This window comes from Hemitrygon akajei, chromosome 9 (assembly GCF_048418815.1).
Source record: "Hemitrygon akajei chromosome 9, sHemAka1.3, whole genome shotgun sequence".
Lineage (NCBI taxonomy): Eukaryota > Metazoa > Chordata > Chondrichthyes > Myliobatiformes > Dasyatidae > Hemitrygon > Hemitrygon akajei.
In genome coordinates, this window is record NC_133132.1 from 107,024,427 (window position 1) to 107,040,101 (window position 15,675).

General features: G+C 43.0%; 1 protein-coding gene across 1 annotated transcript in view; it reads right to left on the reverse strand.

The window, feature by feature from the left end:
• The window catches only part of LOC140733433 (CUB and sushi domain-containing protein 1-like), a 2,013,313-nt gene that overhangs the window by 383,205 nt on the left and 1,614,433 nt on the right, over positions 1–15,675 (reverse strand). Inside the window, exons 29-30 of the mRNA XM_073056756.1 lie at positions 13,955–14,142; positions 10,051–10,245 (exon numbers count right to left, since the gene is read on the reverse strand). Of these exons, the coding sequence (XP_072912857.1) occupies positions 10,051–10,245; positions 13,955–14,142 (383 nt within the window). The remainder of the gene's footprint in view (positions 1–10,050; positions 10,246–13,954; positions 14,143–15,675) is intronic.

The window sequence follows — 15,675 nt, forward strand, 5'->3', positions numbered from 1 at the left end:
TAGCATAGACAGAGTATATCAGGTTTATGAGATTATGAGAGGCATTGATAGCATAGACAGAGTATATCAGGTTTATGAGATTATGAGAGGCATTGATAGCATAGACAGAGTATATCAGGTTTATGAGATTATGAGAGGCATTGATAGCATAGACAGAGTATATCAGGTTTATGAGATTATGAGAGGCATTGATAGCATAGACAGAGTATATCAGGTTTATGAGATTATGAGAGGCATTGATAGCATAGACAGAGTATATCAGGTTTATGAGATTATGAGAGGCATTGATAGCATAGACAGAGTATATCAGGTTTATGAGATTATGAGAGGCATTAATAGAGTACACAGAGTACCTTCTTACCAAGGTTAAGATGTCTAAAACCAGAGGGCATCCATTTAAACTGAGAGGGGGTAATTTCCAAAGAAGTGTGAGGGACAAATATTACACAGAGAGCGGTGGATGCCTGGAATGCGCTGCCTGAGGTGGTGGTAGATGCAGGTACATTAGGGACTTTTGAGAGATGTTTAGATAGGCACATGAATATGCAGAAAATAGGGTGATATGGACATTGTGTAGACATAATCATTTATTTTAGTTAGGAATTTGATCACTTATTTAACTGGACAACACAACATTGTGGGCTGGAAAGCCTGTCCCTGTGCTGTACTGTTCTATGTTTGTTTGATGTTCGTCTCTGCGTACGTCCCTGGGAAAGCCCATAGATCAGTGAGTCTCTCTCACACAGCTGTTTGTGACACGTGCCCTTGGGTCTTCCTCCACACCCACTATGCAAACACACAGCTCACAAAGAGGTGAGCAATCATCTCGCACAATTTATTGCAATCAAAATAAATAATTTTCATTACAAAGGATATTTACAAGAATAAACTGTGCAATGCCTTTTCATTCTTACAATTGTGGTCAATGCGTTAAGTGATACTTTAGTACATTCCTTGAAAGCAATAGGACTGCTAACCCTCCTGTGGCCCCCTGGAGTGGTATACTACTACAATAATCGGGGGTGCTTCCTCACTCAATCCAGTCCCCTCATCTCCAGTTGTGGTCCTCACCCACCGAGGAGAATGTTTTATTCTTGAATGCATCAAAAACAAACTTTATTTAGAAACATGCATCACACTACTCATGTTGTTAAGTATTTGGAGAACTCACTTCAATTTCAAAGAGCTGTACATTTGAACCTCACAGTAGATCACATAACCTGGGCTGGTGCTCCTTGCTAAACATAAGAGATTCTGCAGATGCTAGAAATCTGTGTGTAGCTGCTCACTTGTCAGTACTCTAATAAGCAAGGTAGTTGAATGGAGTCAAATCAACAATTGATAAGGAAGTGTTAAATTTTGTAGATTAGTGACAGTTCTTTCATGGGCACCGAGGGGTGCGTTTTACCACTGAAACTCCTGTTATTCAGCTGAATTGTTGAACCAAAGCTCAATGTAAATTTGTTATTGAAGTATGTGTTTGTTACCATATTCTACCCTGAGATTCACTTCTTGCAGGTATTTACAGGAAAAATAGAAATACAACAATATTTTACTGAAAACATACCTAAACAGACAAAGACTGACAGAAACCAAAGTGCAAATGAAGACAAACTGTCCAAATAAAAATAATACTGAGAAGATGAGTTTTAAAGTGTCCTTGAAAGTGAGTCTGTAGGTTGTACAATCAGCCTAGTGTTCTGGTGAGTGAAGTCATCCATGCTACTCAGGAGCCTGATGAATGAAGGGCAATAACTGTTCCAAAATCTGGTGTTGTGGGACCAAAGGCTTTCGTATCTCAGTGCCTAATGAGATGAGAGCATGATCTGAATGGCAGGGGTCCTTGATGATGGAAGAGATAAAGGGCTAATTAGATGAGCAACACATGCAAAATGCTGGAGGAACTCAGCAGGTTATGCTGAGCAGGACAGTTACACTGCAACTGTACAGGGTACTGGTGAGGCTGCCTTTAGAGGCGGAGCAGAGGAGGTTTAACAGAGATGAGGGATTTAGACTATGAGGAGAGATTGAGTCACCTGGGACTGTACTCGCTGGAATTCAGAAGAATGAGAGGAGATCTTATAGAAGCATATAAAATTATGCAAGGGATAGATGAGATAGAGGCAGGAAAGTTGTTTCCATTGGTAGGTGAAACCAGAACTGAGGGACATAGCCTCAAAATTTGGGGGAGTAAATTTAGGGCAAAGCTGAGAAGGAAGTGCTTTGCTAAAGAGTGTTGAATCTGTGGAATTCTCTATCCAATGAAGAAAAACAGCATATTTGACTCGCGTGATCACACTACCTCTACTGCTATCAACATTATGCCTCTCATGATAGCTTAATAGCCCATTATGTTGGCCGAAGTATGGAAATGAAGGATACTGAAACTGTTCTAGTACAAGTTCTTAATTTTAGAATGCTCTATAAAGAGATGTCAGAAATTGAGATGTAAAGGTCACTCACAAATAGCAGTCATTCATAGAACTGTTTAACATACTTTTTAGAGGGTTTAAAATTATACTCAAATGTCAGAAACGAGATGTCTGCAATTACAAATTACATTCAAACGAATGAAAAGATTTTATAGACAGTTTGAATGAAAATTCTGTCTTCACTTCAATATTTGCATTCTAATTGGCAGTAAGGAAGTGCAGGTGATATTAAAAAAGTTAGGTTTGAACCTGAAAATAATCTTCATCCATCAAATAAAGAGTTGAAATTTCAGGAAAAATTAATATCCACAATGGACAGTATGCAGGCCACCACCTGAATAATTTAGTCAATCAGGATGAGAAGTTCCAGCTAGCATCAGAAACTACAGAAGAAAATAAGAGTTCAACAGAAGACTAACTATTGTACCACAGATGTACAGAAAAAAAAATTATTATTTTTGCAGACCCAGAATTATGCACATTAAATACTTTCTTATATTCTCAAGTTTTCAAAGGTGTTTTTTTTATTTCTCCTAAGATTGTTTTTTGTTTAGCCACTAAAGTTTCTGACTACACTGTTCTCTTATCATATTGGGAAGGTGGGGAGAAGCTTGGACAAAGAAAGATCCCAAAATGGGTAAAGGAGAAAATGACAACGCAATTTTATTCTGGATTTAAAGATTGATCAGAATATTGGGAAGTCTTCCTTTTAATTTGACATACATTGATGGGGCAATTTATCCTCCATTAAATTAAATTTTTAATTTGGAGCAAGAAGGCTGTGAGTGAACTGCTGATTTAGGGAGCAAACGGAGTTTTTTACTACTCTGGTTAAAGAGAGGCGAGACTGCACAGGCGCGTGATGTCAGCCAGTTGAGCGCGAAATGATTAAAAAGGCAAGGAATCTTCAATGGTTTTAAATTTGGAGCAAGAAGACTGCGAGTGAACTGCTGATTTCGGGAGCGAAGAGAGTTTTTTATTACCCGCGTTAAAGACAGGCAAGACTGTGCAAGCTCGCGATGTCAGCCAGTTGAGTGCGAAAGGTTTATAAAGAAAGCCGCCATATCCAGTGGGCAGCGCCGGAGCGGGCAGTGGAGTGACAGGCCTTTGGCTCAACAGGCTTAGGTGGTAACAGGATGAGGTGAAGTAGGTTTAACTGTGTTATTTGTGGAAAGGAGGTAGTATATGTGTGAGGCCAGTTTTCTGTGCTCGGTGTTAGGTGTGGGGGGGTGGGGGGGTCCTGGAGTCTCCCAGCCTCCCAGACAGCCACATCTGTACCTGGTGTGTTGAGCTGCAGCTCCTGAGGGACCAAGTTAGGGAACTGGAGATGCAGCTCGATGACCTTCGCCTGGTCAGGCAGAGCGAGGAGGTGATAGAAAGGAGTTATAGGCAGGTGGTCACACTGGGGCCACGAGAGACAGACAAGTGGGTCACAGTCAGGAGGGGGAAAGGGAAGAGCCAGGTACTAGAGAGTACCCCTGTGGCTGTACCACTTGACAATAAGTACTCCTGTCTGAGTACTTTTGGTGGGGGGGGACAGCCTAACTGGGGGAAGCAACAGTGGCTGTGCCTCTGGCACAGAGTTCGGCCCTGTGGCTCAGAAGGGTAGGGAAAGGAAGAGGAAGGTAGTGATAGGGTACTTTATAATTAGGGGGTCAGACAGGTGATTCTGTGGACGCTGGAAAGGAACTCGGATGGTAGTTTGTCTCCCAGGTGCCAGGGTCTGGGATGTTTCAGATCGCGTCCAAGATATCCTGCAGTGGGAAAGAGAACAGCTAGAGGTCGTGGTACATATTGGTACTAATGACATAGGTAGGAAAAGGGAAGAGGTCCTGATAAAAGACTACGGGGAGTTAGGAAGGAAGTTGAGAAGCAGGGCCGCAAAGGTAGTTATCTCGGAATTACTGCCTGTGCCACACGACAGTGAGAATAAGAATAGGATGAAGTGGAGGATAAATGCGTGGCTGAGGGATTGGAGCGGGGGCAGGGATTCAGATTTCTGGATCATTGGGACCTCTTTTGGGGCAGGTGTGACCTGTACAAAAAGGATGGGTTGCACTTGAATCCCAGGGTAACCGATATCTTGGCGGGAAGGTTTGCTAAGGCTACTGGGGAGAGTTTAAACTAGAATTGTTGTGGGGTGGGAACTGAACTGAAGAGACTAGGGAAAAGGAGGTTGGCTCACAAATAGAGAAAGCTTGTAGACAGTGCGAGAGGGAATATAGGCAGGTGATAGAGAAGGGATGCACTCAGACTGAAGACTTGAGATGTGTCTATTTTAATGCAAGGAGTGTTGTGAACAAAGCAGATGAGCTCAGAGCGTGGATCAGTACTTGGAGATATGACGTGGTGGCCATTACAGAGACTTGGATGGCTTAGGGACAGGAATGGTTACTTCAAGTGTTGGGTTCTAGATGTTTCAGAAAGGACAGGGAGGGAGGCAAAAGAGGTGGGGGCGTGGCACTGTTGATCAGAGATAGTGTCACGGCTGCAGAAAATGTGAGTGCCATGGAGGGATTGTCTACGGAGTCTCTGTGGGTGGAAGTTAGGAACAGAAAGGGGTAAATAAATTTACTGGGTGTTTTTTATAGGCTGCCCAGTAGTAACAGAGATATTGAGGAGCAGTGAGGGAAACAGATCCTGGAAAGGTATAATAATAACAGAGTTGGCGTGATGGGAGATTTTAATTTCACAAATATGGATTGGCATCTTCCGAAAGCAAGGGGTTTAGATGGGGTGGAGTTTGTTAGGTGTGTTCAAGAAGGTTTCTTGACACAGAATATAGGTAAGCCTACAAGCGGAGAGGCTGCAGTTGATTTGGTATTGGGAAATGAACCTGGTCAGGTGTCAGATCTCTCAGTGGGAGAGCATTTTGGAGATAATGATCATAATTCTATCTTCTTTACAATAGCATTGGAGAGAGATAGGAACAGACAAGTTAGAAAAGTGTTTAATAGGAGTAAGGGGAATTATGAGGCTATCAAGCAGGAAATTGGAAGCTTAAATTGGAAACAGACGTTCTCTGGGAAAAGTACGAAAGAAATGCGGCAAATATTCAGGGGATATTTGTGTAGAGTTCTGTGTAGGTACGTCCAAAGAGACAAGGAAGTTATGGTTGGGTACAGGAACCGTGGTGTACAAAGGCTGTAATAAATCTAGTCAAGAACAAAATAAAAGCTTACAAAAGGTTCAGAGAGCTACGTAATGTGAGAGATCTAGAAGATTATAAGGCTACTAGGAAGGAGTTTAAGAAGGAAATTAGGGGAGCCAGAAGGGGCCATGAGAAGGCCTTGGTGGGCAGAATTAAGGAAAACCCCAAGGTATTCTACAAGTATGTGAAGAGCAAGAGGATAAGACATGAAAGAATATGACCTATCAAGTGTGACAGTGGGAAAGTGTGTATGCAACCAGAGGAATTACCAGAGGTACTTAATGAATACTTTACTTCAGTATTCATTATGGAAAAGGATCTTGGTGATTGTAGTGATGACTTGCAACAGGCTGAAAAGCTTGAGCTAGTAGATATTAAGAAAGAGGATGTGCTGGAGCTTTTGGAAAGCATCAAGTTGGATAAGTCGCGGGGACCAGATGGAATGTACCCCAGGCTACTGTGGGAGGCGAGGGAGGAGATCGCTCGCGATGATCAATGGGGATGGGAGAGGTTCCAGAGGATTGGAGGATTGTGGATGTTGTTCCTTTATTCAAGAAAGGAAGTAGAGATAGCTCAGAAAATTATAGACCAGTGAGTCTTACCTCAGTGGTCAGTATGTTGATGGAGAAGATCCTGAGAGGCAGGATTTATGAACATTTGGAGAGGTATAATATGATTAGGAATAGTCAGCATGGCTTTGTCAAAGGCAGGTCGTGCCTTACAAGCCTGATTGAATTTTTTGAGGATGTGATTAAACACATTGATGAAGGAAGAGCAGTAGATGTAGGTGTATATGGATTTCAGCAAGGCATTTGATAAATTTGATAAAATTTGATAAGCTACCCCATGCAAGGCTTATTGAGAAAGTAAGGAGGCATGGGATCCAAGGGGACATTGCTTTGTGGATCCAGAACTGGCTTGCCCACAGAAGGCAAAAAGTGGTTGTAGATGGGTCATAGTCTGCATGGAGGTCGGTCACCAGTGGAGTGCCTCAGGGATCTGTTCTGGGACCCTTACTCTTCGTGATTTTTATAAATGACTTGGATGAAGAAGTGGAGGGATGGGTTAGTAAGTTTGCTGATGACACAAAGGTTGGAGGTGTTATGGATAGTGTGGAGGGCTGTCAGAGGTTACAATGGGACATTGATAGGATGCAAAACTTGGCTGAGAAGTGGCAGATGGAGTTCAACCCAGATAAGTGTGAAGTGGTTCATTTTGGTAGGTCAAATATGATGGCAGAATATGGTATTAATGGTAACACTCTTGGAAGTGTGGAGGATCAGAGAGATCTTGGGGTCCGAGTCCATAGGACACTCAAAGCTTTTGCACAGGTAGACTCTGTGGTTCAGAATGTATATGGTGTATTGGCCTTCATCAATTGTGGAATTGAATTTAGGAGCCGAGAGGTAATGTTGCAGCTATATAGGACCCTGGTCAGACCCAACTTGGATTTACAATAACCAATTTATAATTTACAATTGTAAATTGGATTTACAATTTACAATAACCAATTAACTAGCACATCTTTGGAACTGTGCAAGCTGTATCTCTCCTTTCAGTTAGTCCTGCCGAAGGGTCTCGGCCCAAAATGTCGACAGTGCTTCTCCCTATAGATGCTGCCTGGCCTGCTGTGTTCCACCAGCGTTTTGTGTGTGTTGTTTGGAGTACTGTGCTCAGTTTTGGTCGCCTCACTACAGGAAGGATGTGGAAGCCATAGAAAGGGTGCAGAGGAGATTTACAAGGACATTGCCTGAATTGGGGAGTATGTCTTATGAGAATAGGTTGTGTGAACTCAGCCTTTTCTCCTTGGAGCGAAGGAGGATAAGAGGTGACCTGATAGACATGTACAGGATGATGAGAGGCATTGATCATATGGATAGTCAAAGGCTTTTTCCCAGGGCTGAAATGGTTGCCACAGGAGGACACAGGTTTATGGTGCTGGGGAGTAGGTACAGAGGAGATGTCAGGGGTAAGTTTTTTACTCAGAGAGTGGTGAGTGTGTGGAATGGGCTGCTGGCAACGGTGGTGGCGGCTGATATGATAGGGTCTTTTAAGAGGCTTTTAGATAGGTACATGGAGCTTAGTAAGGTAGAGGGCTATGGGTAAGCCTAGTAATTTCTGAGGTAGGGACATGTTCGGCACAACTTTTTGGGCCAAAAGGCCTGTATTGTGCTGTAGGTGTGCTATGTTTCTATGTTTCCAAAAGTCATACTGTCACCAATGTTCAGTGAGGTTTCAAGGCAAAAATCTGCACTATACATTAGCAGCATTCTTGTTATTTCTGAAGCATCGCTTTCCACTGAAATTGCAGTATTCTCAACTGTTCATTTCCCTCCACAGATATGGCCTGACCTGCTGAGGTCTTCCAGAGATACAGCATGTAACAGGCCTTTCCAGCCCAGTGAGCCACACTGCCTAGCAACCCACCGATTAACCCCAGGGTAATCACAGAACAATTTACAATAACCAATTAACTAGCACATCTTTGGAACTGTGCAAGGAAACCAAACACCTGGAGAAATCCCACAAACACACACAGGGGAAGAACGTAGAAACTTTCTTACAGAAGACACCAGAACTGATCCCTGAATTCTGACACCTTGATCTGTATTAGCATTCTGCTAACCACCACACTAACTAGGGTGACATCGTGAAAGATGCCACATTTTTTATTTTGAGACACAGCATGATAACAGACCCTTATAGCCCAACGAGCCCATGCCATCCAAATGAACAAGTAACCTACTAGGTGGTAAGTTTTGGAATGTGGGAGGAAGCTGGAGCACCCAGAGGAAACCCATGTAGTCATGGAGAGGACATTCAAACTCCTTTCAGGCAGTGGTGGGAATTGAACCTGGGCTGCTGGAATGTACAGCATTACACTAATCACTCTGCCACTCTGATCATGTTTTTTGTGACTTTAGAAACAACTAGAACCCAAGTTTATGGCAGGTCAATGGGAATAGCAGTTCAGCACAGACAAGAAGGGGCGAAGAACTTGATTGTGTATTATAGTATTCTACAGCTTTAAAATGCCAACAGTTACACAGAGTTCAGAATTGAGTGCCACTGTCGGCACACTATTACAGCTCTTGGCATTCTGAGTTCAGTCGCGGCACCATCTCCCCAAGAACTACATGGGTTTCCTCCCACAGTCCAAAGACATACTAGTTTGTTCAAGATTCTCCACCTGGGGTCCAAGGACCCTTCGGTTAATGGTAGAGGTCCATGGCATAACAAAGGTCGGGAACCCCTGGGTTAGTAGGTTAATTGGTCATTGTAAATTGTCCTATGATGGCTAGGGTTAAATTGGTGGATTGGTAGGCAGTGCTCTAGAAGTGTCTGCTGCATGCTGCATCTCCAAATAAATAAAGTATTGAGGAGCAACAGCAAATTTATACTGCTGTCAACTAACAGTGCATCAGAAAGGAGTACTTTGTGGTGAAGAGATAAAAAGTTCAAGATCATTGTTGATTTCTCCATAATTAGCCTCCTAAAACTGCAAAGTTTAACATGACACCTTGAACTTCAATACATGTGTTTTGAAATTCTGGTCATTGAACATGAATAGAAAGCAATCTCACCACTGATGCTTTGTGTACAAAGAATACTGTTAACAATATAATTTATGGCTCTGCCATGACAGTTAACACTTACTTTATGCAAATTTACAGCATATAATTCCCCTCACCCCTTTTCCATCAAAACATTAGAAGCAGGTGTAGTCTTGAACATTATTCACTTTGCCATTCAATCCACATTTGCCTTCCTTGCCCTTGATTTCAAAATTTAATGGATCTCAATCCTGAATAAAGCTAACAAGAGAGCAAATACAACATTTTAAAGTAGAATAGAGCAAGAATTTTTAACAAATATAAAATGCTGGAGAAATTCAGAAGGTCATGTAGCATCTGAGGAGAGGAATAAACAGTCAATGTTTCAGGCTGAGACTATTCATCCGTCCTAGTGAAGGGTCTTGGTCTAAAACATTGACAGTCCTGATGAGGGGTCACGACCCAAAAAGCCAACTGCTTATTCCTCTCCTTAGAAATTGGTTCACTACTTCTTTCCCTTTGCCTAATGATTCACTGTCCTCTCTTATCAGATTCCTTCTTCTTCAACCCTCACCTCTTTCCCCTCTTTGCTCCCAGCTTCTTACTTCATTCCCCACCTCATACCCACCTACCTTCCCCATCAACTGGTCTCACGTATCGCCAGCCAGTTTGTACTTCATCCCCTCCCCACCTCCTTATTTGGCTTTTTCCTTCTTCCTTTCCAGACCTGATGAAGGGTCTCAGCCCGAAATGTCAACTGTTCATTCCTCCCCATTGATGCTGCCTGACCTGCTGAATTCCTCCAGTGTGTGTTGCTCAATATTTCCACTAGCTGCAGTATCTCCTGTGTTTATCATTTTTGAGACTGTTGCCTCCTTTCTCCACTGAGCTGAAAGTGATACTTCTGTTTTACCTTTGCAGGAAGGAAGAGCCCTGTTCCAGACTGGCTTTCCTTCACTCCCGATGACACATGTGATGGTAGCCGAGTTTGCCAATTTATAGCCGTCATCGCACCGATAGGTGACACTGGAGCTGAGTTTGAAATCCATGCCAATCCGTGAGCCGTTCATTATATTCCCAGGGTCAAAACAAGCTTCCCGTGGTTTCTCTACAACAAAAAAAACAATGCATTTATGATCAGGAAATAGTGAGAATGCTGTGAAACTCTGCAACCCGACTGTGAATTCTGACTAATGGTGTGATGGATATTCAGAATCCATGAGGTTTATTGCTAACCTTAGCGATCTCATACAGCAGCATGACCTTTCCAAAGTGTCAGAGTTGTTTGTGACAAAGTTAAACTTTTAACCAATATTCCTTGCTCAGCTTCTTAGTTTAAACAAGAAAGCAATGAGGTCTTCTAAGCCCTTACTTAGTCGCGCAAGACCTCAATCAACTTTTTTACTGGAAGCATCTCCACCCTTGGTAGGGAGGGGGACCCACCGTTTAAATAGAGGCAGTTGGACCTCACCAAAGAAGTCTAGATATGCAGATAATGTCAACTAGTATCAAAATATTAGAATGTAAGAAAGCATTGGGGATTGCAAGAAATTACAAGGGGAGTATCAGTGTACAATTCATAGTGGAACTAAACTAATCCCTTTTCCCTAACTGCCGATGGGACATCAACCGTCTCAACTTCATCACACCCTATTCTAATTCCAAACTCACTCCTTCTGAACGCTCTGTTCTCCACTCCCTCTGCACCAATCCTAACCTTACTATAAAACCCGCTGATAAGGGGGAGGGCGCTGTTGTAGTCTGGCGTACCAACCTCTCCCTTGCCGAGGCACAGCGATAACTCGCTGATACCTCCTCTTATTTACCCCTCAATCATGACCCCACTAAGGAGCACCAGGCCATTGTTGCTCACACCATCATCAACCTTATCAGCTCTGGAGATCTCCCATCCACTGCCACCAACCTCATAGTTCCCACACCCAGCACTTCCTGTTTCTACCTCCTACCCAAGATCCACAAACCTGGCTGTCCAGGTAGACCCCTTGTCTCAGCTCGCTCCTGCCCCACCAAACTCATTTCTGCACACCTCAACACTGTTTTATCCCCCCTCGTTCAATCCCTTCCCACCTATGTTCGTGACACTTCTCATGCTCTGAATTTTTTCAGTGATTTTAAGTTCCCGGGCCCCCACCACCTTATTTTCACCATGGATATCCAGTCTCTATGTACCTCCATCCCCCACCAGGAAGGTCTCAAAGCTCTCCACTTCTTTTTGGATTCCAGACCAAACCAACTCCCCTCTACTACCACCACTCTCCTCCGTCTAGCGAAATTAGTCCTCACTCTTAATAATTCCTCCTTTGGCTCCTCCCACTTCCTCCAAACTAAAGGTGTAGCCATGGGCACCCATATGGGTCCCAGCTATGCCTGCCTTTTTGTTGGTTTTGTGGAACAGTTCATGTTCCAAGCCTATACTGGTATCCGTCACCCACTTTGCTACATTGACGACTGCATTGGCGCTGCCTCCTGCACGCATGCTGAGCTCGTTGACTTCATTAACTTTGCCTCCAACTTTCACCCTGCTCTCAAATTTACCTGGTCCATTTCCGACACCTCCCTCCCCTTTCTTGATCTTTCTGTCTCTATCTCTGGAGACGGTTTATCTACTAATGTCTACTATAAGCCTACAGACTCTCAGAGCTATCTGGACTATTCCTCTTCCCACCCTGTCTCTTACAAAAATGCCATCCCCTTCTTGAAATTCCTCCATCTCCACCACATCTGCTCTCAGGATGAGGCTTTTTATTCCAGAATGAAGGAAATGTCTTCCTTTTTTAAAGAAAGGGGCTTCCCTTCCTCCACCATCAACTCTGCTCTCAAATACACCTCTCCCATTTCATGCACATCTGATCTCGCCCCATCCTCCTGCCACCCTATTAGGGATAGGGTTCACCTTGTCCTCACCTACCACCCCACCAGCCTCCAGGTCCAACATATAATTCTCTGTAACTTCCACCATCTCCAATGGGATCCCACCACCAAGCACACCTGTCCCTCCCTCCCCCTTTTTGCTTTCTGCAGGGATTGCTCCCTATGTGACTCCCTTGTCCATTTGTCCTCCCCATCCCTTCCCACCAATCTCTCTCCCAGCACTTATCCTTGTAAACAGAACAAGTGCTACACCTGCCCTTCCACTTCCTCCCTCACCACCATTCTGGGCCCCAGACAGTCCTTCCAGGTGAGACGACACTTCACCTGTGAGTTGGCTGGTGTGATATACTGTGTCTGGTGCTCCCAGTGCGGCCTTCTATATATTGGTGAGAACGACGCAGACTGGGAGACCGTTTTGCTGAACACCTATGCTCTGTCTGCCAGAGAAAGCAGGATCTCCCAGTGGACACACATTTTAATTCCACATCCCATTCCCATTCTGATATGTCTATCCATGGTCTCCTCTACTGTCAAGATGAAGAAGCCACACTCAGGTTGGAGGAACAACACCTTATATTCTGTCTTGGTAGCCTTCAACCTGATGGCATGAACATTGATTTCTCTAACTTCCGTTAATGTCCCTCCTCTACTTCTTCTCTCTTACAATCACTCCTTGCCTGCTCTCCATCTTCCTCTGGTGTACCCCTCCCCCTTTCTTTCTCCCTAGGCCTCCTGTCCCATGATCCTTCCCCTTCTCCACTGTGTATCCTTTTGGCCAATCAACTTTCCAGCTCTTAGCTTCATCCCTCCCCCTCCTGTCTTCTCCTGTCATTTCGGATCTCCCTCTCCCCCTCCCACTTTCAAATCTCTTACTATTTCTTCTTTCAGTTAGTCCTGATGAAGAGTCTCGGCCTGAAACGTCGACAGTGCTTCTTTCTATAGATGCTGCCTGGCCTGCTGCATTCCACCAGCATTTTGTGTGTGTTGCTTGAATTTCCAGCATCTGCAGGTTTCTTTGTGTTTGCCCTTTTCCCTAAACAAGGTCCCTAACTCTCATTAAGCACTTTCATGTATCCTTCTAAATTTGCACTGGAATGGGGATATCCTAATGAAAGGTCAACCTGTAATATTAATTCCATTTATCCTTCTCCACAGAGGCTACCTGACACGTCGTTGATTTGCAGTTGTCTGTATTATTGCAGGTTTCCAGAATCTGCTGTGTTTTATATCCAAAGACTAGTTTTATCTTTTTTTAAAAGGTATATTAAAGGATAGCTTTAGTTGTCACATGAAGATCAGAACATACAGTGAAATGCGTCCTTTATGTCAATAACCAACACAGTCCGAGGATTGCAGGGGGCAGCCCGCAGGTATTACCATGCTTCCAGTGTCAACAAGGCATGACCACAATTCACTAATCCTAACATCTCAGATTGTGAAAGGAAACCAAAGCATCTGGAGGAAGGTCACATGGGAGAGCATTTCAAAGTGTTTCTGGAACTGTAAAAATAGCAATAAGAAATATTAATTCGAGAGCCTTAAAAATGAGGTAGTGTTCATGGATTTATTGTCCTTTCAGAAATCTGATGACGGAGGAGAGGAACAGTTTCTTCTTCTCTGCCATCAGATTTCTGAATGGGTAATGAATCCAAGAACACCACCTCACTTTTTTCTCCTCTCTTTTCGCACTACTTATTTAATTTAATTTTTTATATATACTTATTGCAATTTATAGTTTTTTATTATAAATTGCAATGTACTGATGCAGCAAAATAACAAATTCCAAGGCATATGCCAATGATATTAAAACTGATTCTACTGTTGTACCTGTCATTTGATAACAGGAATTAAAAGAGAGGTTTTCATCAACAAAGTGTACTACATTGCAGCATTGAACAATATACAGACACTGAGGAAAGTGGCACCTTTATACTCAATGGCAAATCCCGTCATGCTGACAGATGCATCGCTGCGAAATGCCAAGAAAAGACTGTTGCCACTACTTTCAATTCTTTCAGGTGATTGCGATCCTTGGAAGCTGCCAATTAACGGGCTGTTGGAATCTTCCCCTTCATAAATGTGAAGAAAATCATAGCTGGGTTCCATGTGGAAACTACAACAAAATAAAAATGGTCAGAAATGTGTGAGGTAGAAATAGAGATGCACAAGACTTTAGATTCTGAGATCCTGAACAAAACACACAGACACTGCTGGACGAACTCAGCAGATCAAGTAGCATCTATGAAGGCAGAGGGATGATCGATTTTTGTTGAGAAACTGCAGGGTCTCGATCTGAAATGTCAACCATCCCACAGCCAAAATGAGATTTATTATCACTGACAAATGATGTGAAATTTGTTGTTTTGCAGCTACAGTGTTGTGCAAAGCATAAAAGTCTACAAGTTACAGAGACCAGTAAATAGTTGGATAATGAGTTATAGAGAAAGGTTGAATAGGTTAGGACTTCATTCCCTAGAAGATTGAGGGATATTTGATAGGGGTATACAAAATTATAAGGGGTATAGATAGAGTAAAATAAACAAGTTTTCCAATTGAGGTTAATTGGTCACAGAAGAACTAGGTTAAGGGTGAAATGTGCTATGTTTAAGAGGAATCTGAGGAGGAACTTCTTCACTCAGAGGGAGGTGAGAGTGTGGAAAGAGCTGCCAACAGAAGTGGTGGATGTGGGTTCCTTTTCAACACTTAAAGAGAAATTTGGATAGGTACTGTACACTGATGTGAGGTGTACAGAAGGCTCTATCCAGGTGCAGATTGACCGGACTAGGATTAATAGATTGACATGCACTACATGGGCTGAAAGGCACATTTCTGTGTTTTATCCAGGAAATAATGACATTGTGTTTGAGGACCATTAGAAATTTGATGGTCTTCACTGATGCTGCTCGATCTGCTGAGCAGTTTGTATCACAGCAATGAAGAAATGTAACTCACGCTGAAAGTAAGGATTTTAACTATTCTCTTCTTGGACCACCCTGCACAACCCTAATCGCTACCTCAGTATGGCAACACTATGACTACTTTATGTGAAAGTGGACTTTGATAATACCTTAAATGTATTCTTTTTTTTTTAAAAACTATGCATTATTTATTCTTTTTTTTTAATTTTAGGGATTTAGCATGGTAACCGGCCCTTCTAGCCCAACGAGCCTGCGCCATATAATTACACTCATGCGACCACTCATGTGACTACTAACCTGTGTATCTTTGGACTGTAGAAAGAAACCAGAGCACCCAGAGGAAACCCATTTGGTCATAGGGAAAACGTACAAAAACCTTACAGAAAAGGGCAGGAATTTAACTCTGTTCACTGGGTCTGTAATAGTTAACCATGATGCTACTGTGTCACTCTTACATTTTTCTTGTGAATGTTGCTTATCTAATGTTACCTGCTTGTGACGCTGCTGCGGGTAAGATTTTCATTACACCTGTGCGTACATATACTCGTGAATCTGACAATACACTTGAATTTGACTTTGATTGCAGCATGGTAGTGCAGCGGTTAGCCTAATACTATTACAGTGCTGTCTCGAGGGTTCAGTTCCCACTGCTGTCTCGAGGGTTCAGTTCCTGCTGCTGTCTCTAAGCAATTTTTTACATTCTCTCCGTGCCCAGGTTCTCCAGTTTC